Source organism: Clupea harengus, chromosome 9, assembly GCF_900700415.2.
Source record: "Clupea harengus chromosome 9, Ch_v2.0.2, whole genome shotgun sequence".
Classification (NCBI taxonomy): Eukaryota; Metazoa; Chordata; class Actinopteri; order Clupeiformes; family Clupeidae; genus Clupea; species Clupea harengus.
Genome location: NC_045160.1, coordinates 9,276,132 through 9,293,434, shown reverse-complemented (window position 1 = coordinate 9,293,434; position 17,303 = coordinate 9,276,132). Strand labels below are relative to the sequence as shown.

The following is a 17,303-nucleotide window of genomic DNA, read 5'->3' as shown; positions in this document are numbered from 1 at the left end:
TTGCTCATGCCATATTTTGTTCTGATATTAGCTAAATCGTGAAGATACTTCACATCTAAGTATGATCCTACCAGAGCATTTTAAAAAGTAAGTAGAAACAAGAGTAGAATCTGACTTAAGTAACTATGCACTATGAACTCCATAGAGGAAAACCAGTACCTTCCCACGAGAAGTGCACTCGCACAGCTGTCCCCTGTTGTCACTGGTGCTGTACACACCTTTCCTATGTAACTTTGGATTGAAACAGCTGTGGATGATGGCATAGGCAGGCTGAGTGATACAGGACCCACCACAGGGGAAAGACAATTCAATTCAAGCCAGTTTTGCTGAGCATCTTATGTTCAAAACTTAAGCCTCAACCAACATGAAAGTGAGAGTGGCCAGAAGGTAACTTTAATCAGAAAGCTGACTGCAGCCTGCTGAACAGCCTAACACATGTGAGCGTAGTAGTTTATGCTGCTATTGACATCTATTTAAAAAGTTCTTTCAGCCCCTTAAAACTAAATGAGGACATTTTCATTATCGGATGCTTGTCTGGTCAATTCTGTCAATTTGGCTCTCCTGCAGATTTAATACTTGAAGCAGAACATAGAGAGAATATCGCAAAAAAATGGTTTGTTAATCGTGAAAAAAAGAAGCTGATGTAGACCACCCACATTCAATAGACCACAAAGAGGCTCTAATGTCCTAATGGGCTACCGATGAATCATGTATTCTGGATACTTACTCCACTGTAGAAGTGTGTCCTTGTGATTTTCTGTTGCATTATACTCACATCCCCCCACTCCCCACCCCTCCCTGAAACTGAATAAGACAGGGTGGTGTTAAGGGTTGGGCACAGCTGGTGTCCCTTCTCGGGTTTTGTGATGTAGGCCCTTGCCTAAATCAGCCATCAGAGAGACAGGCTGTCCAATCAGCAGTTAGCTGATACGTGCAAGTCTGCCAATGAGCAAGGAGGCCTGGGTATTTAAGGTAAGGGTCGGCATCTAAAAAAGTTGGGCAACCCATACATTGGCTTTGGTGAGCAGGAATTGATCCCAAGGAGTGTTACCTCTTTCTTTTCTCTCGTGCAGGTAATCAGATAAGTGACTCGGCATGAGAGGGTGGGAAAGGGTTATTTGATGCTGGACTGAAACTGTGTGAATAGCACAGTAACAAAAAGAGGACGTATCTATTAGCTCTGAGTGCTGTAGAAATGAAGCACTGTTTTGATGGTATTGGGCAGACTATTGTTGAATGATTGAGCCATCATCCTAATTCTTTTGCATCCCATATCATTCTTAATATAACTATATTCACCTTTATGACATTTCAACTTCAATGTACTAAACTGGATGAACAGTTTGTGTGAGCAATCTTAATTTCAAAATATTTAAAAGCTTGGAATATACTGGGGACAGCTGAGGGGGTCTTAACATCTATGGTTTGGGGACAGCTGTAAGACTACCATACATATTGGTGATGCCATTTGTATTTGGTTGAAGTAGTGCTTATTCTTTCATTCATTTAAATTCACCCTAAATCCTGTTACTTGTTGTTTTTTTTATATGTAGTGTGATTTTTAGGTGCTCAGAGATAAGGGTGTTCTGCATGTACAGGCTACATTTGAACTGCTTAATTGTGACATGACCAAACAAGAGCGCAAAGTATTTCGTGCGAATGGTGTGGTGCAAGTGGCAGTGCTAAAAATATCAGCAGCTGTTGGCTGTATGTCAGCGTGAAGTTTGACCTCTCAGCTGAAGCCACTTCATTTTAACCTTCATTTTACTTGTCAAATAACAGAGGACAGTACATATTTAATTTAAGAGTTTATTCTGTTTTCATATTCCCATTCTATAGTCATCTAATATTTACTGAAGTTAAGAAGCATGATCAATTAACAAATGATTTACTACATGCATCATTTGTTGCAAATATAGTCTAATAGATAAGATTAACTAGCTTCAGGTGATGATAATATGTAACAACTGAGGCAACTATATGCACAATAATTCATCAAACCAGCAAAGAAGTCATAGAAAACTTCATATGTTTGCATATTTTAAGCTTTGTCTCCTATCATAATCCTATAGGTAACTGTAAGTTCCTTAAAGCTCATTCAGTTTGCTACTTGCTTCCTGTTGGTTAGACTAGGACATAGACATGTCTGTTGGTTAGACTAGGACAACACGTCTGTTGTGAGGCTGCTAATTTGTTTGTAGAAATGAAGAGCTACAAAATATTAAGAGTTACTTAGTGATGTACGAATTGCACCGAACAAGTTGTTTAGGGGGAGTTGGTTCGAAACATTAAAATCACAGACTTTGTATCAGGCTAGTATGGTGTTTCATCCATTTGTGTTCATCAACTGCAATATTAAAGGTGGATTTATTATGGTCTGTCCCTGTCTTTGCATAGGTTGTAAGAAACGCAATCATGGCGAAGAACTGCCACAACGACCACAAGATGAAGTTTTCTCTGGAGGAGGAGTTCCCAGACCTTTCCCTGCACAACAACCATATGGCCAAGGTGCTGACCAAGGGAATGTACGAGAAGCTGAGGGGCAAGTCTACCCCTAGTGGCTTTACCCTGGATGACTGCATTCAGACTGGTGTAGACAACCCCGGTAGGCAGACATAAATCCATATCAAATCTCCAAAGACTTTAGACTTCGCTAGAATCTTAAGAGGAAATAACTAACAATGTAAGCTATCATTATTTTTCCAAACACATACACACACACACAGGCCATCCCTTCATCATGACTGTTGGATGTGTTGCTGGTGATGAGGAGTGCTATGATGTCTTCAAGGATATGTTTGACCCCATCATTTCTGACCGTCATGGAGGCTACAAGCCTACTGACAAGCACCACACTGACCTGAACTTCGAGAACCTGAAGGTAACTGAATCCTTTTGAATAGTTCTGTCTGAACGTGATGCCATGTGCCATACCAGCAATGCCAATCCACTAGTTCTCTCTCTCATGTTTTAGGGAGGTGATGATCTGGACCCCGCCTACGTGCTGTCCAGCCGTGTGCGCACAGGCCGTAGTATCAAGGGATACACCCTGCCCCCCCACAACAGCCGTGGTGAGCGCAGAGGTGTAGAGAAGCTGTCCATTGAGGGTGAGTCCAAACTTCTAGCTCTTCAACAATGACTTAATGTAAATGTAAATGTTGAACAGTAAAGGTCTGAACACTACTTTCACTCCTTTCACTCAAGTGAAATGTGTTTTGTGGTCTTTCAACAGCTCTGGCTTCCTTGGATGGTGAGTTCAAGGGCAAGTACTACCCCCTGAGTGGTATGACTGATGCTGAGCAGGACACACTGATTGCCGACCACTTCTTGTTTGACAAGCCCGTCTCTCCCCTGCTGCTGTCCGCTGGAATGGCTCGTGACTGGCCTGATGGCAGAGGCATCTGGTAAATAGCACACATCACTGGAAAGACTAAGAGCAGTATGCCACTACCGCAACTAGAATTAACTCTTTTCTTCATATTTACAGGCACAATGACAACAAGACCTTCTTGGTCTGGGTGAATGAGGAGGATCACTTGCGTGTCATCTCTATGCAGCAGGGAGGCAACATGAAGGAGGTTTTCAAGCGCTTTTGTACTGGTCTGCAAAAGGTAATTAAGGGCATTTTCGCATCAAAAAACGGCTGAAACATTCAATAACTCCAAACTGACAGGGTAACTCACATTCAGATGAACAATTTGTAGGAAGATACTCACAGAAATCATAAGCTGCCCTTTACTGTTTTAGATTGAGGCCATCTTCAAGAAGCACAACCATGGCTTCAGTTGGAATGAACATCTGGGCTACGTCCTGACCTGCCCCTCCAACTTGGGAACTGGCCTGCGTGGTGGTGTCCATGTCAAGCTGCCCAAGCTGAGCGTACATGCCAAGTTTGACGAGATCCTGAAAAGGCTGCGTCTGCAGAAGCGTGGAACAGGTACTGCCCCAATCACACATACATACAGCAATATAGATTCATGTATCTGTGTCCTTGTTAGAGGTGAAAGCATGGACGGATTAAGAAACCACGGGCCCCTGGGCCTGGACATGTTAAAGGGCGAGAAAAATAATTGTGCGCTTGCAAAACACGCACGCACACGCAAACACCATTAGGCGTATATATATATTTGACCAACAATGTGTTGGATTTAACGGGTGAATTAGATACTTTGGCTATTGTATTGGGAAAGTAAACAGGTCCAAGTTTACTCCGTAACATCCACCTTCGGTGCACTGCCCTGCTATTGTTTCTGACATTACATGTGACAGGGCAACAGCCGAGTGATTCTTTTCCTAATTGAAACTGATTAAGACCTACCTGAGCAGCATGGGGCAGGAGAGGCTGAATGGGCTGGCTATCCTGTCCATTGAAAGAGCAATCATGCATTACCACTTTTATGTTTGAAAGGCATCGTTCGGCAAGTGTACCGTACTGTGCTCAGTCAGCTTGTAGGTCTTGACGTTCAGATTCTGCGCCAAAACGAGCTATATCGTATCGTCTCGTCACATGATCAAATAGAGACTTGACATTGGCGAACAAGATACATATTACCCAGCAATCATCATTGCATATCTGTGTATGACAAAAATAACAAATTTAATAAGAGATTATTCATTTAATTGAATCGTTTTTTTTTAATAGTTTCTATAGTGTATGCACGATAAGCATATAATTGTGTTATAGATTGCTACTGACGATTTCCCCCTAAAAATTATGAAAACCATGACAGAGACAAGTTTGCCATTTTGAGGGGATATATAGCATAAGGGATCTTTACTGACCCAAACATAAATTATCCTTGATCGCTGTCGCATTAAACTAGCGACACTTTAGCATTCAAATGTTTGGAAAAATGTAGAATGCAGGGTCTGCTCTGCCTACGAACCTTCCACGCTGGCTACATTGTCTATAGTTGCACATGCACATGCACACATTGCACATGCACATTTTCTAACACAGCACAGGTATACTCAATTAAAGCCATTAGCAAATGAACAAAATACACCTTTTTCAACCACAAATAAAAGATACATAACAGCAACTTCACGCAGAGGCTCTGGCTTAGGGGCCCCCTGAGCTCATGGGCCCCTGGGCCTGGGCCCGGTAGGCCCGTTCGTTAATCCATCCCTGGGTGAAAGCCCTTTTTGGTGACTAAACACTTTCATGTAATGTGCTATTTGTGCTATCTGTGCTACAGGTGGTGTGGACACTGCCTCTGTGGGTGGAGTCTTTGACATCTCCAACGCTGACCGTCTGGGATCCTCCGAGGTGGCACAGGTGCAGATGGTCGTCGATGGAGTCAAGCTCATGGTTGCCATGGAGAAGAAGCTGGAGAAGGGAGAGTCTATTGATGACATGATCCCTGCTCAGAAGTAAATGGAAGTAATGCATCTTTTGTATTTTCAAAATAAGTAAGACATCAAACCATCAGACAAGGGAGCAGCCAGGAAGTCTTTTCCTCCCTGATGGTTTCAAAAGACACTCAACCTGCTCCACGTCTTGTTCTTCCTTAGTTTCTCTCTCTCAGTCCTTTCATTTTTTCCTATTCTGTCACCTCTTCCCATTTTTTTTGGAACATCCTGGGATCAAACTGCCACACAGAGGGGACACTGAACATGTGTTCACCTAAGCTTCAAACTATTTGGATGTAAAGTAATTGAATAAAAAAAAAGCCCCATTTAACAGATGTTGTCTGATGTCCTGTGTTTCTTAATACAAAAAGGCATACTATATAGAAAATGTTCAGATAGCAACCAACAACAAAAAGTATTTTGGTCAAATGGAAAAATATTGTAAAATAATGTTGTTGTTTGACAAACACACAGCAAGATAATGTGATTTACTCTTTGGCCCTGTATTATGAACCCTCTATGATACGTATCCTGGGCCCTAATTTAACAGACACACAATGTGGGTTCTAACATGCAACAAAGGGCATTAAGTAAATCTGTTTGATTGACTACCAAATGATTACCAGGGCACAAGGCTGCAAATTGTTAGTGGCAGGTGTATTTGCTAGACCTACTTGTCACTTGCGGGTGAAAAAATATATACATTGTGTACCTCCCATACACTGACATATGTCTAGCTATAAGTATATAAATTACATCATATATGTTTTTTTTTATAACATTTGGTCTAACCCCCACAGCCACCCCATCACCCCCCACATGGATGCAATATTTAACATCAATTTTAGAGCAACAAGCATTGTACTGGTTAGGTTAGTGGACAGTAGATCTCATCAAGATTTCAGTTTAATTCAATTCCATTTTATATAGCACAGATAATAACTGAAATTGTCTCCAGAGCCTGAAGTAAGCACTAAGGCAACTGGGACAAGGAGAAACCTCTTTTTTAAATAGAAGGAAAGCTTAAACAGACTTGAATAATCAATTCAAACTAAAATGATTTACATCAAAAATGTCCCCTTACATTTCCACCTGTGCCCTGAGACAGGTAAGACAAATCAACATGGTAAGGGTGAACTTAGGTAAACAGTACCTGAGACAGGCAACACAAATCAACATGGTAAGGGTGAACTTAGGTAAACAGTACCTGAGACAGGTAAGACAAATCAACATGGTAAGGGTGCACTTAGGTAAACAGTACCTGAGACAGGTAAGACAAATCAACATGGTAAGGGTGAACTTAGGTAAACAGTACCTGACACAAAAGTAAACTGTTTTCAAAGCAGTATGTTAATAACTTGAGTCAACCTCACATAACAGCAATATAAGGTAATAAACTGAGTAACTGAGTAATGTACCTGAGTACACTTCACATATTCTTTTTTATTCAATAGGGCAGCGATCCGCCTACACCCTTTACAATCAATTATAAGTCGAGGACTTGCCTTGACTTAATGATACGACCATACCTCGTGCGGGGACAAGGCTCAGGGTGTTTTGGTTTGCATACAGACCCATGGTGGGGTTCCTGTTCCCCTGGTTCCCATTGTCCAGTGACCTGATCATCGTTGCTGATCTCAGGCTGCTGTGCTGTGTGTGTGTGCTTGTCGTCTCGGGTGTCGAGAAGGTGCCGTTGGTTGCGCCTGTACCTCTGTCCATTGCTGGTTGTGATGTGGTAAGTTTGTGGAGTCTCTGCGGGTTGGATGACTGTTGCTGGGGTCCACCTACCATCCCGGTGCTGTAAGCGGATGGGCGTTCCAGCGTGCAGTGTTGACAGGGGCCTAGCAGACCTGTTGTCAGGGGCGGATTGGGGGAAAAAAGTGGCCCGGGAGTTACTGTCAGACCGGCCCACTTAATACACGGTGCGCTGCCCACTCAATACACGGCGCGTTGCCCACTCATTGCATCGCACGTATCGACCACCGTCAGTGGCCTACTTGGAAAAATACTCATACACTTAACATTATTTTGGATGATTACAAAGAAATTACATTATATATGTTTTTTTTTTATAACATTTGGATCCACCAATTTGCCTGGATGGACACATGGAATAAAATGGTACTGGCTATTGTAACACTCCAAGGTAGGTATAGTTTGCTAGATGAATATGCTTAACTCTGGGCTAGTATCAGATGGTTATATGTATAACTACAGAGACTTAAGGAATGAATGTCAGCAGAGAAAGACCACACAATAAAGAAACTGGAATCAGAGGGTTGAATTAGTATGAACCAGTGGCGGCTCCTAAAAAAATTCTCAGGGAGGGCAATTTTTTTGATAATGATTAAGGCGACTCATTCAGTAGGTACAGTACATTAAACAAGACAATTATATCAATTTGTTGTTAGCTGATTAACTCATACAGCAATACCTTTTTGTCCACTAGATGGCAGTGTAACGAAGTTAAAAATGTATTATTTTGTTTTCATTTATTTAGTGAAATGTAACCACATTCTGATTTGATTATGCCTTTCTTTTCTACCTTGTATATATTAAATGTTGATAATTGAACACACTGAGTACATGGACTGTACTGCCCCTTTAAGAGAATTAGTTTAGTATGTTGGAAACCCCGTTTAGTCTTCAGTCTGCGGTTGCTGAGCTGAAGACAGGTATGCTTCTTCCCATGTCTAGCAAATTAAACATATATTTATAAGTAGTAAACACATATATTAGATATAATGTTGTCATAAAAACATGTATCTTCCAAGATATAGAGGGAATAAGATACCCAACCAGTTGGCAGATACTTTTCTGTTCCTTAATCTTTAAAAAACTGATCTTGCAACACTGGAAAAATAAAGAGGCACCTGCATTCGAAAAATGGAAATCCTTAATGAAATACTACTTGAGCATTGAAAAAGCAATGTCAGAGGACCAAAATAAAAAGAAACAATTTGATAGCCAATGGAGCTCCATCTATAACGCACTTTAGCTAACGCTGCCCAAGCAATAGACAATAGAACCCATTCGTTTTTTTTCTATTTTCTTCTTTTTTTTGCTTTATTCATGTATGTATGTATGTACTTATTTAAAATGTTGGATGAGTGTGGATGAGTACTATGTATTAAGGGTTGTGGGATGGGGATGGGGGAGGGGGAGGGAAAGGTCTGGGAGGGGGTTAGTTGGTTGGGGAGGGTGTGGGATAGGGGGCTTGATGAGAGGGATATAAGGTAGAACTGAAACTAAGGTAGAACTGAAGGGGTGGGGATAGATGGGGCCACCTTTGCTGAATGGTGTGGGAAGCATTCATTATTAGAAGATAGCTAAAAATTATGGTTTTGTTTGTAAAACTGCATGCTTCCCCAAATCATTTGTGACTATTGTACATTTTGGTACCCTATCAAATGTTCTGTTACCTTCATACCAAATAAAAATTATTATAAAAAAATAAAATAATAATGTTGTCATAAAGGGGTTAATACTAGAAAATAGTTAACATGCAATTTGTCATTCTGATATTGAATACATATATTTAGTTTTGTATGAGGCCATGAGGTCTTTAGCATATGTTTTCCTTTGCTAGTAGGCTAGTATCCAGCGAATAGGATGACTGCATGTTGACTGTCTTGTGTGTATTGATCTGTACAGGTATGTTGAATTCAGTGTATGTTAATTGTCATGTATTGTTTCCTGTATTGTTGCTCGAATGTGAAAAGTTGTAATGTTATATTTTATGTGCTTTCACATAAGGTTCATTGTGGTAAAATGATTGAGTCTGCAGTTGATGAGCTGAAGACAGTAGGCTAGTATCCAGCGAATAGGATGACTGCATGTTGACTGTCTCGTGTGTATTGATCTGTACAGACAGGAATAAATACGCAAAACATCAGTTCGTGGCCGTTTCTTGTTCAGCAAAGCAGACAACTGGAACACAACATAGAAGGACCCGTAACAGCAGCACACAACAGAAATATTTCCCCTCTACCTACATATCTAGAGAAGCTAGTTACAGGTGGAAAGCTATGGAAGAAAGTTGCATCCAGGAGCACTGGAGCATCCAGGTGCATGCAACATACGACACTGCAGCTAAAACACCCCCACCTAAACCAAATTATTGCAAAGAACAGAAAAAAGGCATAATCAAGAAGTCATTCACAACAAGTGCCATACAGCTGGACAAATCACAGAAAGACACAGGCTCAGTTGAGCACACAGCTCCTGCCTCACCAACGACACCACCGTGTCTCTTCTGTAAAGGTGAGCACGCCATAGAGACATGTAGTAAGCTTAAAGGCAAGCCACACAAAGAAATTGAATTCTTGAGGAGCAAAGGACTGTTTTAGCTGCCTGAAGCATTGTTATGTTTGTACACTTAACTAACAAATAACCATGAAGGAGAATATAGTTCACAAACTCTTTACTTTAGGAAAACAGGATCACTTCAAGCATCACTGTAAAACGGTATTAATACACGGCTCAGGTAAAACATAGTGCCGCATTACTACACATAAAATAGTTCCTGTAACAAGTAGTTCCTTGAACATAACAAGCATGGCCACATGGGTAAATTCTGTAAAGGAAAAGTGAGCTGTGAGGTGTGTTCCTTGACTCATCCGACACTGCTGCACGTTAAGAAAAAGGACATTGTCACCGATGCAGAAAAGAAGACGGGCAACTGTGACGGTCATACAGTCTTGACTGCATTTGTCTCCACTCAGTCTGAGGGTTGTGAGCTGACTGGTGCCACGGATGATGACTGCATACTTGCAATTGTTCCTGTCCAAGTCAAGGCCAAGATGGGAAGTGCGGTGCTGCAGACGTATGCCTTCATGGACCCGGGTAGCTCAGCCACGTTTTGTACCGAGACACTGATGAACAAATTGAAGCTCAGTGGACAGAAGACCCATGAACGAAGAGAAACCTGTCAGTACTTCCGTGGTGTCCGGCCCGTGGTGTCCGGTTACACTGGTTCAGCCCCCTCTGAGACACACAACACCAGGCATGAATAAAGTTCACCAGTTTTATTTAAGAGGGCCGGCAGCCACACACACACTTGGTTACACACAGTCCCTGGGCAAATGGTATGAGGTTAGACCAGGCCTTACACCACATACCCCACCCCAATCACCCACAGTATAAAGAGGCTATGTACAGTAGCCACAAACAGGCAACACAAAAGGGAAGAGCATAACACTTGTAACCTACTTGACTAATAAGGTCTTGGCTCTGGATGCGACTAAGCCACCTGGTGACTTTCACACCAAGATATAGTGTTAGGTATAATGTGTACCTTTTGATAGAGACAAGCGGGTTCTCACTCAGGTACGCTCCAGTAAGGACAGAGACGAGGTATTCAAATAAAAGAATGACGATCTTTATTAATACACGGCTAGTTTGCGTTGAAATATGGCAAGAGAGTTGGTAATGGCTGCCACCAGGCTAGCAGGGGTCATAGGGAACAGCTGTTGCAGGGGGTTACCTGTCCTGGAAAAGGGAGTGAGACCGACACGCCACCCGTGCTCTTGATTCTTATGCCTACTCACACACAAACACCTCTACACACAACACACATAGGCACAGGCACTGCAAACAGGTATCACAGCAATGGTGAGGTGCACGTTACCACTCGATTCGACATGCAGTGTGCGAAGAAAAGGACTCAGATCCGGCGACCTGCCCTGTAGACAGCTGCAACACTCTGGTGAGGAAGGGGGAAGAGGAGTTGGGGTTAAACCTAACGGGCTAAAACCAGGCAGAGTTCCAGCTTAAGAAAAGGCTTATTCCAACTAGGGAACAATGCTGGGGCAGCCAATACAACATCTATCGCTCTAGCACCGCGGGGAGGAGAGGGGAAAATAATAAAAGTAATATAAAAGCAGCACGCTAAACCTAGCTCACACCTAGGTTTAGGCTAGGTCAAACAAACAAAGTCAAACAAACCAAAAACTACAACAGGTAAAAGCTGAAATGAAACTAAATTTGTAACAAAGCAGCAGTGGCAAATCTCCTGAAGAAAGAAATACAACAATCTGAATTTGTTATGTATATAATCATACATAATAAACATGTATTTATGACAAATTAAGACATTACATTGTCTCAGGTTACCTTCATGCAGCACTGACAAAACAAACACTGACAATTGGCTCTCTGGCGTCTCACAACCAAAACCTACATGACCTACTTCCTCCGCAAGCTCAAGCGAGTGAAAGCTCCCATACCCATCCTGTACGCATTCTACCGGGGCACCATTGAAAGCATCCTGTCCAGCTGCATCACTGTGTGGGGCAGTAGCTGTACTGAACACAGCAGGAAAGCACTGCAACGCATAGTGAACACAGCTGGTAAGATCATTGGTGCCCCACTCCCACTCCCTTCCCTGCAAGACATATACACCACCCACCTCACCCGGAAAGCTACCTCGATTGCGAGTGACACCAGCCACCCCGCACACAGTCTGTTCAGCCTCCTACCCTCTGGAAGAAGGTATAGGAGCCTCCGTTGCCGCACCACCAGACTCAGAAATAGCTTTATACACCAAGCTGTCAGGAAGCTAAACTCTCTCCCCTCACTCCCCCCAGCCATATCCGTCAGTCTGATACGAGGCCGAAATCCCCCCCCCCCCCCCCCCTACAATAACTCAGGACTCTGCAACAAAACTGTCCCTTGCACTTTTATCACTTTACTGTTATACTTGCACTGCCAATGTAACAAATTCATCTCACAGGATGTCTTTTTGCTGCCTTTTTTTTGCACTACCATAACCTCACTTTAAAGGAAATGCTGCTGTACATGTATCTGAATGTTTATAACTATATGTATATGTATATCTATCTTGTCTTATCTGTTGTTGTGCGTGTGCACTTATATGTTTCACCGTGGGAGAGTGGGAAACGTTTTTTTCGATTCCTTTGTATGTCTTAACATGCAAAGTAATTGACAATAAAGCTACTTTGACTTTGACAAACAGTTAAAATACATGTTACAACAGACATTCAGATCATCAAACAAACGAAGGTGTAAAAGCCATCAGTCACTTCGCATCAGTGACGCATCCATGCGAAGCTAACACACCCAAAAGCATTTCACTCCGCAAGTAAAGTTTACCTCGACCAGTCTTCTCAATGTAATACAACAGGGTGTGTTCGCTCATTGTCTTCGAACCAAGACCTTCGGCAAGCGTCTTGTGCATTACAAACACCTGTATTATCCTACCTGGTTAGCTTGTTATATATGAGCAGCGTTTTGGCTAATAAATGAACAGCCAGGGTGCTACTCTGGGGCGTGGCAGAGCAGGACCGGGGCTACGGTGGCTGCTGGGAGACAGGACTGTAATTCTGCCGGTTACACACTGTTAGCAGGAATGCCGTGGGAAATAATAGAAACAATAAATTGGAAAAGAAAACACAAAAACCCTCGGAGTAAAGCCCCCATAGAACTCATTCACTGCATCCTACAGCTAGGCACAACACTGGTGCTATAATACACTCGTGACCACAACACATCAGAAAATGTCTCACTGCAAGCTACACCAAAATGAAGGGTGGCTAATTGACTCCGTTACAAGACACTACGTCGGCACTCTTCACTTTAGGTTTCACTCAACTCCTCCGTAAGTGGAACCCAGTTAGAGGGTGTGGCGTGTATCATGGAGCCTTCACCATGCACGCCCATTTTTCTAAAGCCTCTTACTATTTTTCCTCCCTGATGGACTAATGAAAGTATTTTCCCTATAAGTTTTAGTAAGTGTAGACCTGGTACTTTTTAGAACTGCTCAGTTGCATTCTTTGTCTACAAAGATTATCTCAGGTGTTTTGACTCTTTCTCTGTTAGTCTGGTCTTGTACTCACGTCTCTGGCTGAACAATGGATGGAGCGTCATTGGCCGCTGTGGCTTGACTGGAATAGGCCTACGTCCATATAGTACTTCCTGTTTAGGAAGAGTGGTGAGATGTTTGGTGGATGCCTTGCGGATGTTGTGCAAAAAGGGCAGCGAGACTCGTGCAACAAGATCTCTTTCGTTTGTGGAATACGAAATGGATGTGCTTTAAATGCGGACTACGTTTCGGGCTTCCTGGTGGAATACCGGATTCAGATCGCTGTCAAAGACTCTCAGGTACTCTCTGTGTCTTATCACCGCTGCTACTGACAGTTTATCTGCATTGTAGTAAACAATACCTCCCCTATAACCCAATGTTTCGTCTGGTGGCTCTTCTCCACTACCGACGTTCTGTTCGTGTCGCATCACCGCTGCTACTACTCCTTACGTCCGTCCTCTTGCCTGCTGGACGAACATTGGAGTTCTCTCCCTTTTCCCTCCCGTCGCCTGCCCGCACGCACACACACTCACATACACAACACTATGGTTTAGTCCATGTGTGACTGAAGGTTGTTATCGTGTTCAAGTGCATTGGTATTTGTGTGTGTGAACCATTAGTTCTGAAGATAATGAAATTGAGATTGTGGGGGGAAACTGTTGATGCCCTGTTCTTTTCTTTTCCTGTGTATATTTAATGTTTTTTCTGTCAAACTGCTCGTCCCCTTGTCATTCTAAATACACTGACTTATTGCTATTTGCATTGCCCTGCCCTCGTTCATTGCCTTCACCCAACCCCTGAGCTAGCCAGGACAGGTTTAATATTGGCCTAATTCCTTTTAGGGCGGTATTGGGTCTGGTAGTGATAGTGGCCTTTGTAACTTTCCTCTCTCTGTGACGCTCCCTCTGAGCATCTGGCGCCCAACAAACAATTTCCTCTTTTCTAAGGCCACTACAAGACGCCACTCTGGAACCTAGCCCAATCCGGACCCCCTTTAACTTGGGACCCCAGATGGCGATGGAAATGCAGGAGGGGCAAGGAGACAAGACACACAAGACAGACAAGAAGAATGTTCAAAGAGTGGGGATCGACCCTCGAATCCCCACAAATAAAAATAAAAACAATTAAACTGTCTATTAGTGAATCCCCGGGATGCCACTTCCCTCTGCTAGGCACGGTCCTGGTGACGTCACCCACTGTTCCGTGTCAGCGACCAGGGAAGGAGGAATCCGGCAGTAGATCCGGTGAACGGCACAGCAGAGAAGCCTGAGGAGTGCACAGCCTTCAGTGTGGACAGTAACGAGACAAACGAAAAGAGACTAGACACCAGCAGAGTAGAATGGGACACGTTCCTTACTGTTTGGAGCTTAGCTCCAGTTGCACGGTGTATAGCCCCATCGTCGCCGATCTGCCCAGCTGTCACTGCCTCCTCGGCCAATCACGAACCGGGAATACAGGCACCGCTCTCTCCCGTGAAACCAGCAGGCACATAGGCAGGCACAGACAGGACACCTAAAACCACCACAGATTCAGACGTACAGAGTGCCAACCTGCACCTCAATCCACCAACCTCCCGCACACCAAACACAGGGCCTTTTAAAAGAGGATTCAACCTATCCCCATCATGCTCTACCCATCAATGAAATGGGCAACAGCTGTCTCTCAATCACTGCCAATGCCAATCACTGGTATGGGCAACAGCTGGGCCCAGCTCACTACCAATTCACCCTGCTAAAGGCCCCGTCACACCATAACGTTCTGGTCAATGTTCTATGATGTTAGAGGAAACATTGGTAATCGTCCATGGTCGCTGGTATAGCGCCAGAAGAGCGTTGTGTGAAAGCTGGTGAACGCTGTAATCGTCGGTAATCGTCGGTGATCAGAGGAGAACGCTGGTCCAAAAAAAAAGTTTTGAACATGCACAAAAGTTCTCATGGAGAACGTTTAATTTTAAACGCTGGAGAACGCGGAAGAACGTTCGTGGAACGTTTTACTAATGTTCTAATCGTTTACTCTGCAGTGAACAACTCACTGGCGACCTGTCAACAACCTGTCACGGACCCCTAGCGCTCACAGCAAACAAACGTCATGAGCGTCATTTGAGCGTTTCCCGACCGTCCATATATGTGGGTATATAAAAGGATGCTTTTTAAGCAGGGCTTAGTTGATTTTGGGAACACCCACTATGGAGGATGCACAACGATTAAGAAGGGTATATTTGATTGCTATGGCGCAGCATGAATTAGATGTACTCAAATTAAACATAGCTGAGCACATCGAGGAAATAAAACGGAATTCACCCCAAATGTGTTTGGCATCCTTGCCAATAGGTTCCAGGTTCTCCTCACCACCATGAACCATGCTCCCACAACCGTAAGGCTCATCAATCTCATGCGTATGAGGTATCAACGTCAGCAGGACATTTGCATGGACCGTGAGGACGAACATCATCACGTGATTCCTGGACAATGGAGATCACAGCGAAATCTGGAAGACACCGTCCATGTCAGAGGGCCTAACATGGATAACAGACAGGGGAAGCGCCAGAGGAACCTCCTGAAACACTGGTGTAACTCGGAGGCTGGTGCTGTTCAATGGCAGATGGAGATGATATGAAGACTGATGGCCAACAGAGAAAAGGCCAGAAGTGACATGTAGCGTGGACGCTGACTCCTGACTCACGGGTATTCTTTTTCAAACAATTTGACACTACTTTATACCCTCATCTTTAATGTTGTAAGAAACAGAAATATAACATTTGCCTATCAATTGCGGACATTTTAAGAACCAAACTTTTCGCAAGTCTATGACACTACGCTCACTCAGAAGCACCGGAATAAGTGGGCCTACGATTCTCGGTACAATGAGTCCTGAAGAGCTCGGTAAAATGGTGAGAGACATTGTTCGCCAAGAAATTGCAACTGCTTTCGACACAAATCTCCAACCTAATAGCGAAAAGCTGGAGAAACTCGATGACTCCATCCAAACAATTTGCACTAAAGTAAAAGATTTAGAGACATCTGCAAATGATATGGAGACGTGCTTGAATACTGCACAAAAGAACTACACGGATATACTAAAGAACTACAAAGAGTTGACTGAGAAGACTGACCTGCTAGAAAATCAAAACAGAAAGTTTAACCTTCACATACTGGGGCTCCCCACTGGCATTGAAGGAGTTAGAGCCACTGCTTTTACCAGCACGCTATTGTACAAACTGTTCGATGAAGAAGCGCTGGGTCCCCCTCCCATAGTCAACATAGCCCACTGTTCCGGCCTTGTTACCAAGGACGGTACCCGCTGTATGATTACATGGATAAACAGCTTTGACGTGAGGCGTACCATCCAACGATTGATCGGAGAGAGAGGAGGCAAGCTCACTTACCAAGGACATCCAATTCGTATCTACCCGGACATCTCGGCTGAGCTGATGTATAGTTCCTAAATAAATCGTTGCCACAAAACAGCCAGATGGAACACTTGCGCTACCGACAAAAAAGGGGTGCTTATTTTTTCACACAACTTTCACTACAAATATCTGATCTGCGAAGTTGTTTGATCACTCCAAAAAAATGTTGTTGCTAGTGGCGAATTCAGAGTCGTTAAGGGGTCGTTAAGGTGACGGTTCAGCGCAGCTCGCAAGCAAATATAGCTGCTCAAACCGTAGGGCTCACCTTTGCCGTTCTTCACGGTGGCATAAAAGTGACGCAGCGTTTGAATTAGGTCGCTTTTGGTGACCGTCTTTAAGTCAATTTCAATCGCTTTCTCTGTGCACCAAGATTGAAAACAGCGGCGAGCCCACATCGTCTGCTTTATAGTGCCGGCTTCATTCCTTGCCTTTGCCAACGCTTCGATTTCAGCCTCTGTCTTCTCTGCATGCCTGGTCTTTTTAAGCTCTTTCTCTTCCATTCTGTCAATAGTCTCCCACCACTCGTCAAACGTCAGCCCACCCAGCAAATCAAAATTCACAACAAATTCTGCCATTCTCTTTATGATCAGGTTGCTTGCTACCTTGTAACTTTGTAACGTCTTTCTTTCTTTGAAAATATTCCATGCGCAGTAACATGGAATGTTATCATACAATGTTATGAGGACAACTTATGAGGTTATGCTGTATTTTACAACGGCA

General features: G+C 43.4%; 1 protein-coding gene across 1 annotated transcript; it reads left to right on the top strand.

Moving 5' to 3' along the window:
- The first annotated feature begins 980 nt into the window (after positions 1-980).
- ckmb (creatine kinase, muscle b) lies at positions 981-5,687 on the top strand. The gene is made up of 8 exons (XM_012827076.2): positions 981-1,073; positions 2,398-2,605; positions 2,727-2,881; positions 2,975-3,107; positions 3,233-3,404; positions 3,488-3,611; positions 3,748-3,937; positions 5,199-5,687. Exons 2-8 carry the CDS (start codon positions 2,416-2,418, stop codon positions 5,375-5,377), a joined length of 1,143 nt encoding a protein of 380 aa, XP_012682530.1. The 5' UTR covers positions 981-1,073; positions 2,398-2,415; the 3' UTR covers positions 5,378-5,687.
- Positions 5,688-17,303: the final 11,616 nt, after the last annotated feature.